At 42.5% G+C, this 24010-nt stretch overlaps 1 protein-coding gene across 1 annotated transcript in view; it reads left to right on the top strand.

The window, feature by feature from the left end:
* Positions 1-24010, top strand: part of LOC112457999 (probable G-protein coupled receptor Mth-like 1) — a 123921-nt gene that overhangs the window by 83517 nt on the left and 16394 nt on the right. Inside the window, exon 5 of the mRNA XM_025021368.1 lies at positions 18519-18703. Within this exon, the coding sequence (XP_024877136.1) occupies positions 18519-18703 (185 nt within the window). The remainder of the gene's footprint in view (positions 1-18518; positions 18704-24010) is intronic.

The following is a 24010-nucleotide window of genomic DNA, read 5'->3' on the forward strand; positions in this document are numbered from 1 at the left end:
AACGTTGTGGCGCTATCTGATCGCGATCGAACATTGACGCTTTTTTAGTATCGAGGATATCTATAATATTCGCGATTTAAATAAGCTTCTTAATGTACACGCGCAACTCTTAATAAACTCTTAATAAATTACATCGTAATTATTATGCGATTTATTACGATGTGCAATTCTTAAAATATAACGGTAATAAGCAATTCAATCATGGCAAGATGAGTTGCTGTGGACATCCGTCCAGACAGAGTCAGCTTCATTTTCTTCTCTCAATATCCGTTGTCGCAAAATATTCCAATTTCGATGAATAACTCGGTTCGCTCAATCGGGTTCCGGCAGACGGAACTCAGGAAGGACGGGGGCGGGTCCGTTTGGCCGATCTCGACATGGCAAAGGAAGGGCTTTTTCAGAGCGACGGATGGGACACGGCCGACAATATTTCGATTTTCATTTAGACACGACGCGCAGCGACACTTCGAGCGAAACAGGAGTTTTAATTAAAGCCACGATTCCCCCCCTCCCCCGCGGATCCCCTCCGATATTCAAATCAGTAATCCGCATCTCGCGCCGCGCAGCCTCGGTCGCCGCGCCGGTGTGGCCGACGACAGATGGCCGGACTTCGTCATACACTGGGAAAAAGGTGTCTACGTTCTGCAACGACGTTACAGACGCCCGCAAAACGTAGCCCCGCACGGACAACCGCAACGTCGCACAACTGCGGAAAGTTTCGCAGCATTAATCGCTAAAGGATTACCGAGACGCAAGAATCGGACAGTAGAGCCATCTTGTAACGACGGAGATCCGAGAGAAACTTTGATCCTTAATTCGATCTGATCCTATTACTCCGAGATAGACAGACTGTAATCTTACCACGATGTTACATGATAATGGCTCTTACGATCATAATTTACAACTTTGCTAATGAGACGATCGAGAATAAACATTACGCGCAGTATTTTGTACATTGTCCGCCGAAACCGCTATCAAGCAAGAATGATTAGCCAAATCGTAGCCTGAAAAGTATTTGACGGCTGTATCGTCGTAATTAAATCGCTCAGTTCCCTCGGCGGGAGATAGCTCATAAATCATCCCAATGTCTGCGATCGGCGGCATTTGTGTTGGACAGGTAGAACTCGGGTTTATGGCAGTAGAATAGATAACATCACGAAGGATTATGAATGATAGAATGTATTGTATTTCGTTTAAACCATCTTTTATAGCTCATAATATGAATAAAAGTAATTTCATAAATGGTGTTTTCAACGCAAAAAGAAAATTGACTAAAGTCTTATACAGAAACATTCCATTTCTTTATTTTCTAAAAAAATCATAAAATTACATTTGTATTTTTTATAACTGTACAGACAATATTATAAACATATAAAATTATTTACGAACAATACGATTGCTTTACGAAATACATAATATATCAAATATATAAGTTATATAATATAATAAAGAGATTTTTTTATTATTATATCATTTTCTATATTATTCACGTAACACTTCATTTTTAAGTAGCTTTTGTAATGTTTAGCGTTTCGTTCCCGTCAGAAGAAAAGAAGTTAAAGTCGTCGAATAAAAGGTTCATTGATAAAAGTACTTGCGCCACGTAGCGTCAAGGACGTGTTAAACTGCGAATTGCGAGCGCTTCCTTAGCTGAGAATGGGTACTTGGGAACAATCACGTTTTCAATCGTGCAGGCTGGTCTAACTTCCGCGCACAAACTTCATCCCTCAATGTAACTTCATCACCGGGCCGGTACCACCTTGTTGGAGTAAATGAGCGAAAGAAGCGAGGAAACGGGAGGACAAAGAAGAGAAATCGTGCGCACGCGGCGAGAGAGAGAGAGAGAGAGAGAGACCGATCGATCGGCCGCGCTAGTTCGCTGAAACGAATGCCAAACGATCGAATGAGAATTTATCGGCAGAAGTTAATCGTGGCGCGCGGGAGGGAGAGAAGAGGGACTCGACAAGAACTGAGGATTTCGAGGACATCGTTTTCCACCACCTCTCTTGTTGGTGTTGGTCGTGGGTGAGAAAGTTACCCACGTCTTCTTTGCTCACCGCTCACATGTCGCCCACATGTTCAACTTCTTCCTGACCGCCACCGGTCGGTTCTTCCTTCCTTGAACGGCACGAACTTAATTTCGCCGGAGCGATCCTTCGGTGATCCTTATCAAGCTTGGAGATTCAGCTGACATTCCCGTCGAAGGCGGCGATATCCTCTTAAAACGTTCGCTACGGCAAAAATCCGGTTATCTTTTTCGCTACCGAGGAAACGAGCGCCATTAGTTCACGAGAAGTGGATTTCCGCGGACTTTACGAGTATAAATTATGCAAAGTACTTGTAACGAAACAGAATGATAGAAATAACTTTTTAAAGGCATGAAAGATTCTTAAGAAAATAAATGTTTTGTAATTTTTTTTTTAAATTGATTTAGCAATATTCTGTTAAATAAAAATGTATCGTATTTTTTTCCAACTCTCGGAAAGTTACATTCGTATTCGCTTCACAAACGGATAATTGACATTTAAATTTTGTTATTTCGATTTAAAGGAGAGGCAAATTCGAGAAATGATGACGAATGACGACCAATCATTTGCCGTTTCATATTCGGCCGTTTTACATGCACAGTCACAATCGTCGCTTTCCATAATTAAATGACACATCCGTTCAATTACCGGTTAATTCCATTAACTCGCGCGACTAATTCGTTATTGCCTTTCGATTTCCGCTCACGCATCGCCCACGTGCGCTCGATTTCTCGTATCTTCTCTTCCTTTCGTTCCACCGAGTACGTCGCCCGTAGTAGAGCTTCGTCGCGTTACTCGGACGACGATAGATTGCCTGCTAGGACGTTCGCCCTCAATAAATTTAATAATGCCGGCTTTCATCGGCGATTTTTATCCTCGCTGAAGAATCGATCTGTTTTGTCTTCTTACAAAAGAGCAAGGCCTTTGACAAATGGCCGCTGTAATGCACTGCCGACACTTTCAGTTATCCGTACGACTTTATTTAACAAACGACTGGATGCTGCGAACTAATACATCATTTCTCTTGTTATTTCGCGCGCAATTCGTTTCTCCTGTTCGTCCTCGGTTCAAACCAACCCCCTGAAGATCGTAACATTTCTCTCTTGCCTCGTCGCTCTTTCTTCTTCGCATCGAAAAAGCGAGAATAGTATTTTTATTTCAGTACTAGTCTTTTTTCGTAGTGAAGAAAGAGATATACCATCTGAAGCTTTAAAAGCGCACCGCTCCCCTTTTTTGCGCGCTCTTATTTCGTCTAGAGAAATAAAGAGAATGGAAGCAACGTTTCTCGAAATAGTAAGCTGCGAACGAGACGTAAGCGAGACAAAGTGAGCCACGGTATTTCCGACAAGTGCACAACTGTACGACTCGCGACTCTTTCATCGCGTCGTCGACGTCGATCGGGCCGATCGACCGCGCTGTCTGCTGATGCCCTCCCTTACATTTAAGTTATTTTTAAGCGGCAACGACTTCGAGATGGGACATCCGTCGAGGGACGAGACAAGAAGAGGAACAGTCTCGCACTCTCGCCTCGGTTTCCGCCTCGGCCAGATAAGAGAAATTCTCGGAAGGACGTTACTCGGGATCATCGTTCGATGGACCCCGCTTAAATGCGTCGCAAACATCGACAAGAAAGTCGCCGACGTTCGCTCTGCTTGCTGGAACTAATCGACCGGCAAAACGTGTAACGGGGTCGATCTAGCAAACTCGCCACTGGTATTCATCGCTATTTTTCCTAGCGTTCTCTCTCGCGTGAGAGCTTTTTCTTGATATTACCATAAGAAAAAGGCGAAATTTACATTTTTTTATTTCTCGAGAAATGTTCTGGGAAAATTATAATAAAACCTGTTTATCGAGAAATTTCTTGTAGTTAGGGTACCTATATAAATATACGTATATACGTTATTTTCTCGAATATTTAAAATATTTCTTTTTCTATCGCTATTTTCGTTATAATGATTATAGAGAAGTAGTAGTAGTAGTGGTAGTAGTAGACAGTAGCGAGTGGTTCTAGTGCAGTCCCTGATGACATCTAGATTATACGTATCTCCTTTGTATATTCCCACTTTTTTAGTTAGCTAGGTGTTTGGCTCCACAGTTTAACATTAGATCTATTAGAGTCACCACCCTTGCTTTTTCTAAGTTCTGGGGACTTAAGAACATTCGTTCCCAGATTCTGTATCTCTTGCATATAAGTGCCGGGCAGTGGCACAGTATACGCACGCTGTCTTTTCTCTCACATCTCCGCATAAACAGCATTCTTTCCACTCTGCGAGATCGAGATTAAACAGGTGAGCTCTGTGTAGGGGGGGGGGGAATGACCTGTAACCAGTCTCACCGCTATCCTCAGTCTCTGTTTGTTCAGAGCCAGTAGTTCATTAGTCCTATTTGGTCTGATGTCTCTCATCAGAATTTTGGCCTGGCGACAGGTTTTTGATGATTCCCACCTGGCCAAATGCTCTCAAGTAACATCTGATGGTTTGCCTGTCGCGAAGAATATTTCTGCCACTTGACTAATTGGTGCTTTACTTGCTCTCTCTTTAACCAGTGTGTGTGTGTGTCCGCGACACTTCATTCCCGGATATTTCCAGGCATTTAAACTAAGATGATTATAGAGAAACTGCAGAAAAAAATATCTTCCATGGGAAAAAAATCACTGCCTCGAATTTAGAATCATCCAAATTGAATATATTTTTGTGCAAATAAAAAAATTCTCAATTGCGAATAAACTATTATGAAAAATGTCGACATATGGTCGTAATGTGATCATGTGAAAATTACTGGATTAAAGGATGCCGAGTTTTAATCAATCACACAATTAAATCTGTCGAAGCGCGTATGCGAGAGAATACAGAAAGATACTCTATTCGGAGCAAGGCCGTGCAGAATACAAAGATTTTCAAGAGTTTTGTTCGGAGGGGATACATCCTGCTAAAGAACGGCGAATCTGAACGTCGCATTATAATGAGAACGTCATGAATGCGTAACCAGGAGCTTGGTGGTGCGCGTCTCGTGGCTTTATACGGAATATAATTCCTCCGATAAATAATTCCCGCAGTCGCGATGCCTCGGGTACCCCTTCAACTTCAATGGTTGCGCAGACGACCACCCCCATCGGAGCCGGGATACTCGGAGAAGTCGCTTCCTAAGCCGGATTCGGGCCTAATGGTGCACGCAATTATTCCACTCCGAAGGGAGGCCGATCAGACACGACCGTCCCGTCCCGACGCGGCACGACGCGGCGCCGCCGGTTTCTCATCCGGCCCGACGTTTCGTTAATGGCGAGCAAACTGCACCGCCAAAGTTGCGCTAAGTGCGGAGGCGGAGGAGCGCGCTTGTAATCTCTTTCCGCGTGACGGACGTGCCGCTCGTAAAGGCGAACCGCGAAACGGATCTGGGTCGAGGGATTCTCTCTTCTGCCTTTCGCTCGCGGGACCACCGAGATAGACGTCGATGCATCTTGACTTCTGACTGAGTAATCCACTATGCCAGTGAAGATCATAGATTTGCGCGGTCTAGATATGTGCATGTGATATCATTTAGTATTGAATCGTATTTCGTTGCATTGTATTGAATTTTATTGCGGAATTTAGATTAGTTTCTATTCGAACCTGAAAACAAACTGCAGATTTATATAAATTTCATAATATCTTATTTAATTACATTTTGGCAAATATGAATTTATCGTTTTTTTTAATGTTCCCGTAAAAACATCTTATCATGTCTTATATTATTTTATGATGTATGGACCTTACAGCACGTGTAACCTGGTATTGATTTGTAATTTGTAATCGTTTATCCGATTTTGTTTGATATTTGCGATTTAGATTCTTAACGGTTCGCTGACTTCCAAATGTTTTCGTAGTGATCGTATGGTACTTACGGTGCTGGAATGCGTCCCGATTGACATGCAAAACGAAAGGATAGGAAGATCGATACTCGGTGCCATTCCAGCATCGTTTATTGAAAGTCTTCAGCTAATGCGTTTCTTCCACGTATTTCTTGCGGAGCAATTTGAATGCGCTTCGAATTGTATTAATGCTAATCAATATTTGCAGCACGTTGCATCGAATTACCACACCCTCTCCCTCGACTTTGCTGAATGGTATGCCGGCAATTTTGAGGAGAGAGAGAGAGAAAGAGAGCTATTACTAAATACTTTCGAAAAACTTGTTCCACCCTCCGTGATTATCTCAGGTCTGTTTAACAATTCTCTTTTCACCGCGTACACATCCACCGCGGTTATTCGTTTGTGTCGAGAATATCTCTCGCGTTTGATTAACATCCATGAACATCTGTCAAATGAAAATGTCATCTTGCTAGAGACACTTGAACGAATCTCCGTGCAATCTCGCGACGCACTTTCGGAACCGCAAACGGCAAGCCGCGCCGCGCCGTTTCAACTTCCGCCTCTCCGTCATCGTTTTGTGGTGGATGATTTGCAGCTGCTCGACAAAAAGCGAGGAAAGCAGCGGGGAGCCGCCGACTCGATTCCGTCCTTGGTTTTATCGCTCGTAAAGCTGGGTCGGACGCGGCGGCGGCAGCGGACACGGATCGTATAAACCCCGCTCCGACACCCTTCTCGCTCGCGCTCGTAACTCTTTCCGATCTTCCTTAGCCGCCCACATGCACTACCGTCGACGATATACGGAAGCACAACGGAACGGAAGTCGAAACGGGCAAGTGCTCGTTAATACGCGGCTACGATAAAATAGCGCCCTTGCATCAAACATTACTGCGAGTACGAGCAAGCAAACAGTTCAAGGCTGTTCTGAAGCGAAAGCGGTTGTAGCAACAGCACCGTAGCGACGAGTTATTTACGGAATATAATTGTGCGAATAAATTAATATCTTTATACTTGCTGTTTGATCATCGCAAGATGGAAAAATGCAGGGGAAACACGCAGTTTATGCTAGGCAGAAAATAATCATTTATACGATTTAAGAGATATTCTTATGAAGATAACTTGAGTATTTTGAATTATTTAGATATGAAAAGGATCGAAACGTTTCTTTCATATTTAATTTATAGATGAATATGTACTAGTATGAGATATGCGGTAGATATTCTTCATTAAATTGCCTCTACCAGTTATCAGTCTAATTCAGGAGAAAGCTGGTTTAGCATTGACGCTGACCGCAAATCCACAGGAGCGACGTGGCTCGATCGACTGAATGTCGAAGGAGGGACCCTTTGATGAGGCACCATACGCGCCCGGCGGGACCATTCAACTCGGACACCCACCCTTTGATCCGCCATTTACACCGGCGGATAGTGTCGATGTAAATGGCCATTAGACTGCCATGCTAACCCGCAAAACCGACATATGTGCGCGAGCGTCGATTGGCCGGAAGCCGATTTTCCTTGACGATTATCGCTGACACGATCGTCGCCGTTGAGTCTGGAATGCCGACGATAAATCCATAACGCCTAGTCATGCTAATCAATCACGAGTCTGGATGCCACCGTCCTGACAGGCATTCTGGCGTTCGCGCCACGTTTTTTCGGAAAAACCGATGGAAAACCTTTCTCAGTCGGTAGATAAAGGATCCGTCGCGTCGCCAGTATCGCAGAAATTTATTAGGATTTACACGAGTCTTCAGGAATGACGTCGGATTTATTGGGCCATTGTTCACCGGTATCCGCGCGCGATTTCCCGATTCCGCCGCGCAGTTCCGAAAACTTTTTCTGGTCAAAACAATCTCCGATTCTCTTTTTTCCCCTCATATTTTCTTCTTACTTTCAGCGAAAAATCTTAAAACAGATGATCTTCAATATTTGATGCGACGTAATACATGAAGATTTAATTTAGCGCATATTGCCAGAGAATTGTAGAATTAATAGTCTCATCTTTTTCTTGTTTTTCTCTCTAAAATATCTTTTTGTATCGTGTACATATCACACACATTCATATTGCAAAAAGTGGAACTTAATAAAAGAGTCTCAACATATCAGAAATCAATATAATCGAGTAACTTGATAAACATTTCAATAGATACCAGCAATGGAAATCTGTATCGCAACTTGCGATACCACTAATAGAGTCTATACACAAGACTGAAATAATTATCCCTCTGGCCGGAAACGGAGATCGAGGCGAAACTATCTCACGGTTAGAAATTTGAAACATTATATTCCCGTGGCGAGGTATTAGAGAGCAGTATTAGCGCGCGACACACTCGACGGAACAAATTGGCGAAAGAAGAAAGAAACAAAAAGTACCGCTACCTGTCCCGCGCCTTATCCGGGAAAACCGCGTCGCCTTCGAGAGGGAGCAGGCTCAAGACAGGCAGTGTTCCAGGAAAGAAAGACGTTTTAGGACAATAATTCCGCGGCTGTGATTAAATTATTCGCGAACAAACTACCGCCGCCGCGCCGTTTCGTGTCGCCCTTCTCAGTTAATCGTTCGATATCCTTTCTCCCTCTTGCTTGTTCTTTCCCTTTCAACCCCCTACCACCCTTTCGCTCGCCATAAACTCCGACGCGCCCGCTACTACTCCTGGTCGCTCCCGTACTCTCTACTGTTCCGTATTTGCGGCCCTTCATTTGCAGATAACCACTCGTAGAACCACCGAACAATCAACCCTACCCTAAAGTGCATGCTTCTATCCATTTCCTTCCTTCCGTCCTTCCTTCCTTTCTTCCTTCCTTCCTTCTTTGCTTCTTCCTTTGCTTCGTTCGCGCTGCCTTTTCTCACACTTCTTTCCGATCTTTCGCTCTGCTTCTGTCAGTCGACACGCAGGACAAGATTAAAGGGAAACACGGAAAGAGCAGTCGCGGAAGAGCGCGTTATAAAAAGATAATGATAAAACTAGAGGAATAAAATATTACAGTGAAAGGTACAAAAATATAAGGAGAAAATTACAGGTCTAGACAAAGAATAACAGGGATGTGCCCCCGGATGTACCTTACTGAACACATGGCCAAGTTCAGGGTTAAACAGAAACTGTCTGTGTTGCGTGTCATTACCAGACACGCAGGGATAACGAATAAGGGTGTTACGATAAGACTTGGGGTCTGTTTCGTGTTGAAGCTTTTCATGTGACACAACTAGTTGTTCAACATTTCATTGCTTCTCTTTTATAAAAAAATTAAATGAAATACTCACTAAAAAAGGGTTTGTAATAAATAATTTGGAAGAAATTAAAAATAGATTGAATATTTTATATTTTAAAAATATAAAACACATTATATAAACTATAATTTGAAACATCACCTTTAAAATAAAGCTAAATTACCAAAGAATAAATTTATATTCTACTATCTCGCGTAATATTCTACGTAAACTTATTTAGATAAGCTTCTTAAATGATTACAGGTTTTTAATTAACAATATGTAAACTAAGAAAAACTGGTTATTTTTAAATCTTTTCATATCTCGCGAATTAGTATTAGCAAAATTTCATGAATTGCACTAAACATTATCTACCGTGAGAAAGACGCGAGATACAGGCGAACGATGCACTCGACGGCCGTGAATCTCAGATCGTAAAAGCGCGGTCGTAAATTCGCGACCCCGCGCTCCAACGTTATTCGTATAGAGCTACATACCGGTTGCCTCGAACGATTTTACATCTCTGATAAGAGAAAGGGAAGCCGTTGTTCTCGAAGATCGATGTTCCGGGCGTCCCGAGACGAGAGAATGACACCGCATAAATTCTCACCCTCGTCCCGTATAACGCGGCATGACGTTTCGGGATTTCCCGCTCCCACAAACCAGCTGCACTCGAATCGAGACCACGATGAGCTATGTCTTTCATTTCCTTTCCCCCCTGAAGCCTCGAGTTTGCTTCTCTCTATCCGCTCGCTAAATGGACAGGAGGGGCTCGATAGCGCTCGCCTGAAGTCTATCTTCGATATCATATACATCTTAGGTGGGTCGGAAGAAAATCTATGATGGTCAATAATCTACGAAGATAATGATAGTTAATGAACTTTATTATTGTTCTCAAAAGGAAATCGGATCAAAATGAAAATTAATATAGCAAATCCGTAATTGAGAGTTATTTTTATTAGCTAAATTCGCTTTAAAACGTCTCGAAAATAAATCATAGTCTCGATTTTTAAATACTGTAGTTAAATTCAACTGATATAATTTTAATTTTTTAGATGTTTGTAAAAGGAAATATTTGTATAAGTTTTATACTTTCAAAATAATTTTCTACAAAACCTGTTGTTTTGACTGATTTACGTCACGATGACGCGTATCGCAAGAAAATGGACGCGACTGTAATTCGCGTTGACGTACTGTGATAATATTTTCCATAAGCATTACAATATTGACAATCCATTTTATATGGAAGTGGCTTGAGCGTATACCGTGATAATACAAAAGATGGCTCGATTCCCTGTTTTTCGGACGTCAACGCTCTATAGCAACGGGACAACCGGCGGTCATAGGAGGGAAGACTGTCGCTCCGCTAACTCCCGGTGTTTGTTTTCCTTCTGGTCCCTCCTGTTTTTCCTCCATTAGCGACTTTACCACCCCCGCTGTATGCCTTCCTCACCACAGCTCTTTCTCGCTCCCTCGCTCGCGCCGCCATCGTCTTCGTCGTTTTCCTCGGTTACCCCCGCGTCAACAAACACCTGACAACTTCCCGTGACTATCGTCGGAACGACTTCTCAAGTTGCCTCGTAGACAACGTGCCACCCTCTGCGGCTTCCCCCTCGATTTGCTCGCGTATGAAATCCGCATATCGAGTGCGGAATTGCCTCCTACCTTCTTTCATAATACCGCGGCATATCAAGCAGTCTCTTTCTTCCGATGGCTATCTATAGTTTCAAAGATGAGAAGATAGCATATGTTCCGCAATAGCTCCTGGGAAGCCAAGATACTAAGCACCTTGCCACATACACTTCAAAAGCAACTATTTTATTTTTTTTTCCTGGAAAATGGCTTTCTCTCTCTTTATCAATACACTTTAATATAGAATTCAATTTCTATCTTGTTGTTAAATTTCCAAATATTGATTTATAACATTTAAAAATACAATATAATACAGATTATATTAATTCATAAAAAATTGTTTTCAACTAAATTGTTTTTGAACATTTTTACATCGTATATTCATATATAATAAATCATCTTTTGCATCATATTTTTACATATGTATTTTGAAGAGTTAAAAAAAGATCGACTTTATACACGATATTTTTAGTTAAATCGCTACGCACGCAATCGGACGGTCTATTATTGTAAACGACACATTCCGGGAATTTTTAAATCCACACCGTTTTTATGTGATAAAAATATACGATCGGTTGATTTGTCGTTTGATCGAGTGGATACACACTCGATAGTTTTACGAATTCCACGCGGGATTTATATTTTTAAAATATATCCTACGCGCTATCTTTCTTTCTCTCTCTCTCTCGACGCAGCTGCGTCTGCCAAGGTCGCGCGTATCATCTTTCCTCTATCTTCATTTGTGATACACATCGAAACTAGGGAGACCAGCTAGGGAGATCAGACTTCCTGCCTCGTCTTCTGCAACGCTTTTGATTATGCAATGGCATTCCTCGAACCAGTTATATCAAGGACGCATACCGCTCGGGTACGCTTCGCATGATCGTAGGTATCGTTAGATCATATCTAAAAGAATATAATCCTTATAAGTGAAAGGGGCGACAATCTTGAAATACCAGTTAAGTCTAGAGTGTCTAGACGATCATAAACGTGTCAGAAGAATTTTTCTAGACAAAATTAATTTTATTGTCATTTTATTGTTAGATCGTTTTGTGTGAGATCAAACTATATGTTGTGACATCGAAAAAAATCATTTCTGCCGGTATTAAACTTTTTAGGCTATTTTTGTGCGGAGTTCTTATTGAATCGTTGAATATACGTTAATTAATCTCTAAGTGCGTATATTTAACACTAGAGCAACCAAACTCTAAACGTCTATTTAAAATAATTTTAAATTTCTTGTTTTAAATTACACAAATTATTAAGATGCTATTAGAATTTATTTATTTTCCATCGGTCACCCTAATTACAAAGTTCTGTACATAGGATGCCTACATATACCAAAATAACGCTGGTTGTCTAGCGTTAAAAAAAATGTCATTTTTAATAAGCATCGAGAAACAGAAGATTTATATTGTCTGCAGTCTCACAAATACAAGACTGTTTTCACCTCAAATATTTACTCAAGTAGTTTGATGCGAGAGTTCCTTACGGAAGCAGTTCTTACGGACGTAATTGGCGAAGAGAACCCGCCAACAACACTAACAGCACGTTTATCTCCTTTAAAATGCACGAAGACTGCAATTGGAACGTTCGCTGCAACAGGCGATTCGAAGGCTCGATTACGCGCGCCGTGTTCCGGATAGCGTTCTCTGATATTTCTCGTATCTCCATGCACCCACTCTTGGCGCATATAGCGGCTTGTAGCGGCGATTCCGCGATTCTTCGTGTCTCACGGAAGTCGAAGCTACCGCAATCGCGAAATAGGCCCTCGGCACGCCCTCTTCTTGTATCCCCGGCTGTCGCCGATTGATTCGCGCGGCGGTGCGAGGGAGAAGGAACGAAAAAGAGAACGGGGAAAGGTGCCCGAGGCCGCTTCTTGCCGAGCAAGAAAGTTCGCTGTTCGTGCCGCACGCGATAAGTAGTAACGACACGTGATACTCTCCGATAATCACCGTCATTCCGCGATGCTGCGATACGGAGCGATACGATCGAGCGCTGCAGCTTCGATTCGGCCACGTCGCTCCAGACATTGCGGCACGAGGAAGCTCGAGGGAGAAAATTCTTTTACTTTTCTTTTGCGGTATATGTATACCCGGTGCACGCAAAATGGTGCGTGTGCATTTTAAGAGAATGCTGTATTAATAAAGTTAATAATATTAAAATTACAAGAATGGCATTACAATAAGCTGTTTACTCTTCGTCACGACTTAGAAATGGCAAATTATAATCGAATAAAATGATAATGTACGATATTAACATACAATGCAATGAAACGTTTTTAGATTCTTTATTATCAGAGAATCAGTGACTATTATTATTATTATCTTATTGGACGTTACTTTTTCTTGGCGATCCATCCGCGCGCTTATGAAGCACGTTCCGGAATTTATCCACCGGACATTATATATATATATAGGTATATTTAAGAATATGAAGAATTCCAGCTCGCAGCTCTTTTCCTGCGAGCGGGAATTCTCGGTATCTTCTTTCCGCTTCTCGAATTACTATCGCGGCTTATTGGTAACGGGATGGTATTCACGAGCGACGACGCGGATAAGTAGCAAAAGCTATGAAGCAAAAGGGATAGGGAGGAGGAGAAGCGCATCCCCGAGTATTCCGCGGTAACAATGGTAAACCCTCTATCGTCATCTTCCTTCCCGTCGACATAATCGCCGTCTGATTCCGGATGTGCGATATTGATTATCCGGAAACCGCGCGGGGAGACCGCGCGTTGCGTTTCTTTCAACGAGCATTCGCACGCGAGAATTATGTTCTCGCAACGGACGATGTCGATCCGAGAAAGGCGACAATCGTGTTCGCGCACGAGAGGCTGCGTTTCGTAATTGTCACGTTCGTTGATTATCGTTAATTAAGGTCGCGTTCTCAGATCCTCGTTCGCTTGTCCGTTCTAATCGACCTAATACGTTACCGTTTTACACTATCTCACGCGTTAGAGAATCAAAGGCTACCTTAATTAGGCGACAAAGGTGTCTCTAATTTTCAATTGCCCGCGGAAACTAAATGAACCATGAAACGCTCCCTCGCGAGAAAATCTTAATTACGCAAACGGTCGCATCTACATTAACGTAAATAACATAATCAAGAAATTACAAGTAGCTACGTATCGTTATCTCTAATTAATTAGAGATTACGATATGAGGATAACGCTTTAATTGCTATGAAACTTCTGCGGAAGGACGTTGCTCTCAATTAATTGTTGCATTGAATTAATTGCACGCAGTATGTAAAATTTATATCGTAAGGTAATATGTTGTAACGCGCCTCAGATATAGACGAGATATGTTTACTGAGAATTCGCATAGATTTGCATGAATTACTACATTGGCTAATTCTCCATAAGCCGTTGCAATTTATATAGTCTATTAGGCCGTATCATTTCTCGATCTGTGCTAGAATGAGATGTGCCGCCGGCATGTGTTGCGGGGGCGGTGATAGATAGATAGATAGATAAACATGTAGATGAGGAGATCGATTGATCTTGAGATTCAGAAGAACGTGTAAACAGGTCGACGACAATGGGAGGTTGAGGGAGAGGGGGTGGGAGGACAAAGGATAGATGGATACCTTGATCGACGATGAATGAAGGATGAAGGAACCGTCGAGTTGAACATTTTCGCGTCTCGACGAGAAGTTTCCGCGCGCTTGAGAGCCCTCGAAACTTTTCAATAAAGTGTAAACTTACTTTCCATACGTCTCGAATGACAAAGTTCGTTCCGTCGCTATCGTTTTCCGAAGGAATTTAGGGGTACTCGAGAGATGTTCTCGAGGGCGTTGTCGATAATCATTTTTGATGCGCTCTCTAGAGAAGTTTCCGGCATATCCTGCTCCGCTTGTCACAGGATTCGCGCGTGAACGTGGAAGTCGTGGTAATGCAAATTACTCGAATGCACGCCCGAAAAATATTTTTTAGATCTGTTTGAAAAAAAGTTGCAACAAGAAATTTTCACGTTTATTTACAAGTACGAAGGTGTAACGGCTCGTATTGTCTTGCGAATGCAAATTTTACGTAAATTACGGTCTGTAATTTAATGCAATGAAGGAGAATGTTCTTCTACACAGAAATTCCGTGGCAATTAAATGTTATTCTTCCTAGCGTAATCTATGTAATTCGCACTTTAACATTTTCTGTAATAAAACACACGCTTAAACGCACGTACAAAAACTACAAAACCGCGGGACTGTAACGCGGGGGAACGTCGACGTAATAAATAATATCTTTGTGTCCATCTTGTTTCTACGTAACGAGCCCTCCCCGTTATACGTTATTCTCCGCGAGGCGGTGCTCTCCGCCTAGAGTTTGGCGCTCTAACGGCCGACACCGTCGCTAATTGCCGTCCGTATAATTACCATATCGGAGAGATAAATATAGAGCTCTTACCTTCTACGACCAACGAGACAGCGCACCGACATTACGTCCGCGCCGTTTAAAGTCCGGGAAAGATAGCGCGGGAGACTGGGGGAGTGATAAAATATGAGCTTCGAACGTACAAGCCGCGCGGCGAAGATTCTAACGAAGTAATCTACTCGTCGACAAACCGCCTTGTTTACGTATTAATAAATGTTTCGATCCCACGCGCTTTAATATCGTCCCTGTAGCGATTTGTCTATCGAACCGTTTTGAGAAGCGAGAAAAAAAAAACAGATCAAAGCACCATAAAGCTCCAGCGTTCTCCGCAGGGAAAGAGAAAAAATTCGCAAACATTGTAGACGTTAGATTTACGATAAGCATGCTCGAGATTTATGTGACTGCGCTGTTAGTCATGTATGTCTTCGAGTTACTATTTCTTGGATATTGCGAAACTTGAGTGTCATTTTGAAATAAATCTCGAATACGTGGCCGCGCGATGCGCGACGTTTGCGGCATAATAACCTGCACGGGGAAATTGTTATTATATTTCGTTTGTCGTCCGCGTCTCCGTACTACGAGGAGGAAGTAATATTCCAAAGGAAAAAAGCTCATGACAAGATGCGGAGTTCACAATAGCTGTTACGGAGGATCAAAAGATTAACAATGGCCACCTGACGTCTATTTAATAACCGACTTCGTTATCTCGGCTTTGCAACCTCCATGCATGCACCCCGGAACTCTTTTGCCAGTCAAGCACGAGACGCAATTACGCAATAAGCGTCTCTGAAAGTACAACGTTTTCCGTTTAAATGAGACTTCTCTTTCTCGGAGGGATTCGTTATATCGCAAAAAATATAGCTCCGTATCTCGGCGCACAAGAGACTGATCTTCGTATCAAAAAGGGGAGAAAAAAGTTGCGCTGACGAATCATCTCGTCGTCACGGAGAACGACACGTGCAACGTTGTTGTTCGCATAATTGCGTCCTTGCGACAGGAGATTCACGCTCGATTTAGCACCGAAATATCGTCGTGCGCACGACGAACGCACCCACGCGTGCCGTAAACGGCAGGTGACGGCGCCCGGTGATTTTCCCGACCACGACGACATTTTAATGTCCAATCCCGTGCCGAGGCTAGAATGTTTCTCTGGCTCGATCTCCATCAGGAAGCGGGGTAGAGAATTATCGTGGCGCCGCGCCGCCGCGCCCGTGCCGACGTCGAAGCAAGACGTCGCGGTCGCAAACTCTCTCTCTCTCTCTCTCTCTCCCTCTCCAATTCTCTTCTTTCGCGCTCGAGATGGACGAGGGAGAAAGACGAAACGAAAGCGAGACACGGGGAGGAACACAGTACATACCAGCGGTGGCGACGCCTAATTAGCGGCGTCGGAAATGAGGCGTAGGCACCACGAAATTAGTATCTTGAGATATCCACGCGCGCCTGTCCATCCGCCATTCCTCTCTCGTTCTCGGCGGAATGCGCTCGCTAGATCTGCCGTACGTCTGCCCGGACATCTTCACCGCGTCGGAACGCGTCCTGGAAGAGAAACGCGGAGTGAAGCGAACTTCCGAGATAGTTTGGCCGACAGGTGCTTTGTGTAACTTAATCAAGGGAAATATCTCCACGAGAGAACTATCGTCGCTCCTTTCATCGCCCGGCTGCATCTCAGATTTTTCTTAACGGAAACTTAAATGGGTACTACGTCTTTTATTATTTTCAATATTAAACAGAGCTTTATAATTACAGCTGAAGATAAGCTTCTGATGTTGAAGTAATCGCTTGCACCCCGAGACTAGTACGAGATTATTTTTTAGTTGAGAAAAGAGATCAATTTGAGTTGATCAAAGAATTTATAAACGAAGGATGAGACGGTATATCCGAGGGGTACACACGTCTTTAATCTAGAATGTATTTTCTGAAGAAAAATGTATATCGTGCGCACAATGTGCGATTATATAATTATAAATTGCATATTCAGACCTACATTAATATTTATAACACTATTCGAGATATCTTTTCATGTAATTGTAAACTACATTATTTAATGTTGCACGCTAACAACAATGCACATTTGATAAACAAATAAATATGAAACATAATACGTGCAGTGTTGATTATGGCGCACAGATACTTTATTATTTATAAGCTACGAAATTATCTGACGTGCAAAAACGCAATTGAGTCCCGAAAAATTGTTCAAATTTTTACTTTCCAATGGCACGCTCATTACGATGCACCCCCCCTCTCTCTCTATCTCTCTCTTTCTCTCTCCTCCTTCTATATGTATTTTAATGAATGTGTGTGTTCGGATTAACTTCAGTAAAAATTTATATAATGGGGTGATTCAGAGAGCGAATATACAAAGAGAATATTTAAATGAAAATGTCTGTCTGCACCAACTCATATCACTTAGTTAGAAAGCTTTCGTTGATGTCAGTGTATTTTTATTCTCTACATGAATCGCACAAATTATACAAAATTACCCACATTAAAAGAATGACGCTAACAAGAGAGTACATTATAAAATGAGTTTGCTGAAAAGCGCCATGAATTTCCGGAAGAATAAAAATATTGCGGGATATATATTTTCTAAATCTTTACAATATATGTATTACATTCAAGATATGATGATACTTATTTATTTATTTTTTAATACATATACTATGTATATTTCTAATCAAAATTTATTAATTATAATTTTATGAAAAAATGTAAGTAGTTTAATTATTAATGCAATATATTTGCTTTACTGGTAAATGCAATCATTTTGTATCAAATATTGCGATACGACTTCAATTTCTATTAAAAATTTATTAAAAATGTACGCGTTTGAATATTTTTTTCTTTATTTAATAAACCAAGTCAGAAATGATTTAATATTTTAAACTATGTTTCTACTTGTATTCACTTTTCGCTACTTCTCGATAGTCGATATTTGCGTTAGGGTGCGATTTACGGATAACAACCCCTCACGTGTTAAGCCCCAACGTTCATCTCCCTGCTACGAGTGTCATTATGACGACATTAAACTAGCCGGACAATGACAAAGCTTTACGATTTAGTACGTTACGAGCAAACGTGCCGAATTCTCACGCAGTTTTGTTTTAATAACCAGAAGATCGATCGGTGACAACGATAATCTATGGTACCTCTATTGTATTACGTTGCCTACCGTATCTGCTACCTCCTCACGATAGAAATAATTATCCCCGAGGCCATTATTACTTCTATGTCATGGCCAGAAGGAAAAAAAAGGTTCTCGAATGGCTTTTTCGTCATCCATTCATCCGGTGTAGTAGAGAGGAAAAGCGGAATAGAGAAGGAGCGGATATACCCGCCTCGATATTTTATTTCCCTGCGTTTCTCACAATGCCGCGCTATTCTCCTCGCAATCGCCACGTTCTTCGCTGACTGAGCCCTCGCTTTTTGTTGCTTTCAGGGATTTGCGACCGGTGAGTTTGGAGAAAGGTCAGGAGACCCTCAGGCTCAGGGTCTATGCCTGCTACGCCTGGGGTGGGCCCTTCCTTGTCGCCGGTCTGGCCGCGCTTCTGGACCATCTACCGCCTCAACCTGAGTACACGTTTCTGAGGCCCCGCTTCGGCGAGAAGCAGTGCTGGTTCTATGGTAAGTTCTTACTTCACCGTTACCCTTCTATTAGCTCTCGGCGCAAACTATTACTCTCTAAATCTGAATCAGTGAATAGTCACTGATTCACAATACTATTCACTGATTCAGATTTAGAGAGTAATAAAATAATAACTTTATTAAAGTGAAAATAATAAGAGTTATCATATAATCAAGAAGTGTCATAGAGAGGAGCATCTCAAAAGATGAGGCATCAGTAATAATATTGTTTTTAAACTTAAACTTAAAATAATAATAATAATAATTTATTTGTGCGAACATATTTATTTTTGGTTCGAGATATCGGCTATTAAGCTTCGCGTCCTTTAAATTAGATTTAAATCTCTCTAATCGCCAAGATCTGATTCCGTTGTTGCGGATAACTCTTCGCTAATTGTTACGCAATTCTCGGAGCCTCCGCCGTCAGCTGGAATAATCGCAGTTTTTTACCTCCCGGTGGTCGGAGAACCGACGCGGCGCTTTCCGCGAGAGCTCAACGTCAAACTTTGGCGGCTCGTCACGAAACTTTCGGAACCTCGTGTAGCGGGTCCTGTTCGGATAACCGAGCTAACTTGCATCCCGATGTCCGCCGGGAAGGCGCGGAATATTAAACGAATGCAGAGAAGCGAACTTGTATTCCGCGCCCTCCTTTCCGGCCTCTTTCTCATCCGGCTGCTCATCAAGGCGTCGGCATCGTCTCAAAATGCAACGTACGTATAGCCGCGCGACGCCACGCCGAAATTCCCAAACTTTGTCGAAACCGGTCCCGCAACGGGATCGGAGGGACGTCTTGCTACGCGCTGTCTGACACCGACAAAGTTTTTCCATCAGACATGCCGGACCTCGCGCGAACTACAATGAATACTGAGAAAGAATTATATCGAAATGGAGAATGCAGGAGTTGGAGCCTCTCTACGCAAGGTCTGTTCAAAAAGTTTCCGAACCTTGTCTTTATAATTTTTGCGGGTTTACTTACAACTTATATTCAGTCTTGTCTCCTTCGAAGTATTTTCCTTCTTGGTTAATATGCACCACTTCCAGAGCCTTTCTATAGTTCTATAGACCTTTTCTCCTAATCTCCTCGACTTGGCTCTCGCAAATTTTTTCTTTTTTCAAAACAAAATCCACATTGAAAGGCCAAAGGATTCGACATTTGAAGACGTCAAGGATAATTCGCAGACGGATTTACATACAATCGTGAAAAACGCATACCAGGACTGCTTCCAGAAGTAGAAAGTTGAGAATGGTGTATAACCGAGAAGGAACATATTTCGAAAGAAACAAGGCTGAATAAGTCAACCAAAGTAAACCAAAAATTATATAGCAAAGTCCGGGAACTTTTTGAACAAAACCTTATGTAAGAAAAATACAACATGTGCATGGTATATTCACGGTACATTATTAGCATATCAATGCAGCAAAAATGTAAACTCACGAGATTCTGGAAAGGAAATGTACACTCTGAAAAAGAAGTATTACTTATAATAATTATGTCGAAACTCTCTCAGGCTATATGGCGACAAGATTGTTTCAAATGATAATGCGTATGGAAAAAATTGAGTTTCTTTTTCTCGAAGCCTTAACAGCCAATAAAAGATTTATTCCAATGTCGGGCTACATTCGCTCGACCGGGCGATTGACGCGTAAAAACCAACCCAAGATGTAGCTTCAGCTTGCGCATCTCGTTCAAGACTGCCGGGCGGAATAAGAATACGCGAGGATGCACCATAAAACAGGAGATAAAGGCGTTACAAGCAAAAAAGGAGATAAACCGCGGCGGGGGACCCAGCTTTCGAATCTTGCGGTCCCAAGAGATCGCCGTCTATATTTGGTGGGTCTGGCAGGTCGCCAACAATAGCTGTTTCGCACGAGTTATATCTCACTCCCATGGCAACCCGTAACAAACATAAATGAATTATGTCCACGCGTGCCGTTCGATACTTTACGAGAGGCACCTCCGCGTCCTCCGCCACGGTCAAATCCGATTAGCTCGTCGCCGAAAGTGTTGGCGCTAAATCAATCGCGAGAAACGGCGCCGGCGCCGCGCAACTTTTCACGCGCATATTTTTCTTCTCATCTGGTGTTTTTTCATCCCGGCGTTTTCCGTTTTTTGTGTTCGTAGAGAAGAAGAGAGAGAAGAGAAGCTCCGATTTATGCACGACGCGCTATTAATCACGGCTAGTTTCTCGAATCGGAATCCAGTTCGACTGCTTTTATTTAGTTCGCGAAGGAAAGACGTGACATATCGGCGATGTAGAATATTTTCCTTGGGGAACGTGTAACATGCAACAACTTGCAGTAAAAATCCCGTTAACTTTATTACAATAAAATATATCCCGTATATCTGAATTTCCAATTCGTTTCCGCTTGAGCCGAGTAATAAACGAAATGGTGTGATAAATAAAGAAGGATTTAGGGACGGGGTTTTGTACGGGGTGCTTTCGCGGCTCTTTAGCATCCGATAATTCCCTCTGCATTTCATTACCATTCCGATTATTCTAATCGCCACTATGTACGATCGTCCCTCTTCCATATTCTCGTCCCTCTCTCGATTCCCTTTCGATAATCGCGTTAAGAACCATAACAAAATGTTCGTTTGATAGATCCTATGAATACAAACCTGATGATGTGATCCGTATAAAATACAGTATTCTGATTTCTGAATAATTTTTAAATTTTTGATTTCTTGACTATATTTTATATTTTTTTATAAATAACAATGATTATACATATCTTTTATAATTAACTATAACTATAGATTTTTTTATACGTATATTGTATAATATAAAATATTTATAAAAAATAAAATTTATTTCATTATTATCAAAAGCACTGTAAGCACTATTAAAATTTTTTTATAGGAACGCTTTTAGAGTCGTCGATACGTACTTTCTCATTTATATTCATGCATGTGTGTGGGAAAAGCGGGGAGAGTTCCATGAATTTCACATGGTAATTTTGCTTTGGCTGCAACCGGGTTATCGGAGTAACCCTGAATTCTCTCGGCATAGTTGTATATCAAACTGATAATAGTAATAACAATAGTAATACACCTGCAGGTATTCCGCTACTTATTCTAATTTTATGAAAGTGATTTTATTGCCATAAATCAGTGAGGCGCAACGTCTGAACAGCATAAAGAGCCCCTTTATAATATTTTATGCTACTCTTGCCTGGCCCGTTTAATCCACTTAAATTACCATCCAAAAGACAGAAATATTACGTACTGAATTAAATTACGCACTAAATCATGACAAAATTATTTCACAATATGCATTCTACCAGCAAAAGATAATACCTGATAATACCTATACTTAGCTCACCGATTATAAGCCCTTTATAATCCCTCAGCTTCAATCGCTAATTACTAATCGCTCACAGACTATCCCTAGATATTTTCGTCGAGGAAAGACTGATTCGAAACAACTCTTTATTCATCTTTTCCAGTGTTATCGATTCTACGTAAAAGCGCTATTATCGTTCGTCTCGACGATGCTAAATACAAGTTAAGAAACAAAGGATATAAACGCAAGATAGGGGACAGTCTCGGGGCCCATTTAAACGCATACACGCATTCCTATTAGTACGGGCCGTACAGTGCTCGTATATAGGGCTACGAGATAGGGGGGAACGAGGGTTTCGGCCGTTTCGCACGACGGGGTTGGACTAGCTGGCGCCAGGTTTATCTCTCTACCCTATCACCTCGGCCTATGCCGTTATGGAGTGCCGTTATAGCGTGGGTGAGGGGGAGAAGGTTAGCTGCCTGCTTGTGGCGCAGACGGTGCCCCTCGTCTCCTGCAAGAGCATTGTGTCAGGGGAAACAAGTCGCGATGCCCCGACGTAGTTTCCCACGAGATACCATTATCCCGATTTAGAGCGGGTAGCTCTATTCGCCAGGTGTAGCTTTTGTACGCGTCCAGGTACCCTTGGTAGAAAAGAGGTGAGACTGCATGTGAAAGAAAGTGAAACGTTTAAGCTTCACAGCGTGAAATACCCTTTTCCCCCACTCTCTCATCATCTTAAGAGCATTTCATCATTTTGAGACACAATGTTTGGAAGATTCTGCGAGAAGTTGCGAGAACTTGATCACTTTTTTCTCGAATGTTTGGAAAAGACAGAAGTCAACAGAAGAAAGAATAGACCGCGTCAATATGAATCACGGTTTATTCGTACAAACATTTATAGACATTTTTTTTAATTTTTAAATGAAAATATTGAAAATAGGAAGGTGTTTAGTAGTGAATGGTACGTATTGATTTCAATCTACAGATTTTGAGTTAACGCGACTTTCTTTTGGATAATAATAACGTTTCAATATTTTCGATGGATTGCCCACGGTAATACCATTGTCGCTTTACTGCAGCTTTATAAATCACATAGTTGTTTTGCAGAGCTTACGAAATATCATCAGTGTATCACGCGTGCAATCAGGAGGCACGACTAATTGTTATCCCTATCGACTCTTTGAGTATTCTCTTTTTCCAATGGGGAAAAATTGCTTCACCTCCCTCACCCCGCCTTTTCGTACGCACGCGGGCGATTGCGGTCGAGGAACGAGGGTGCATGGACGGGTTGTTTGTAATTGCAATCTCTGGCCGCGACAAGGGTGGGATCCGCGGATCCGTGGATCCGGCATGTAAAAAGTGAGCGTTAATCAGCGGGGCGTGCAGGGCGGCACGGCGGATCGCGGCGCGGCGTAATTAATACACCCGACGAGCGGCGTGTTTGCGGCGCGGCGCGCACATCTATAGGCGAACTTTAGGACGCGGAGCGTTACGCGCCGGGATTGCGGGATGTGGATTACGTGGGGAAACGGGTCGTTAAATGGCCAGGCACAACAAACCGTAGCCCGACGCACCGAATAGAGATCCCTCCCCTCCTCCTCCCCTTCGTCGCCCCGTTACGACGTTGAACCTTATTATCTCCGTTCGGTCCGCGAGAGATTCACAGGGAGATCCGTAGGCAGGCCGCGTCTGCCGGTTATTACTGGAGGATTCGGGGGTATTAAAGGCGCTTCGGGGGCAGGGTATTGATCTTCGACCGCTCTACGTCATACTTAAATACAATATTTCGGCCGACGTGTAATCCGCTTACGGAAGTATCCGCGCTCGCTAATGCGCCACGCAATAACCGACGCATGCAGCGGCCGCCGTTCTGTTCCTTATTGTAATCGATTATTTGTATGCGCGAATAATTATATACCCGTCCGGGGAGGAGGGGGGCGGGGAAAATCGTACACGGTAGAGAGCGTACATGGTTTGTATGTAACATTTCAGGGAGCGTGTAATCCGCTTGCATGCGCGAGTC

Source organism: Temnothorax curvispinosus, unplaced genomic scaffold (assembly GCF_003070985.1).
Source record: "Temnothorax curvispinosus isolate PA1 unplaced genomic scaffold, ASM307098v1 QBEX01008587.1, whole genome shotgun sequence".
NCBI classification, from domain to species: Eukaryota; Metazoa; Arthropoda; class Insecta; order Hymenoptera; family Formicidae; genus Temnothorax; species Temnothorax curvispinosus.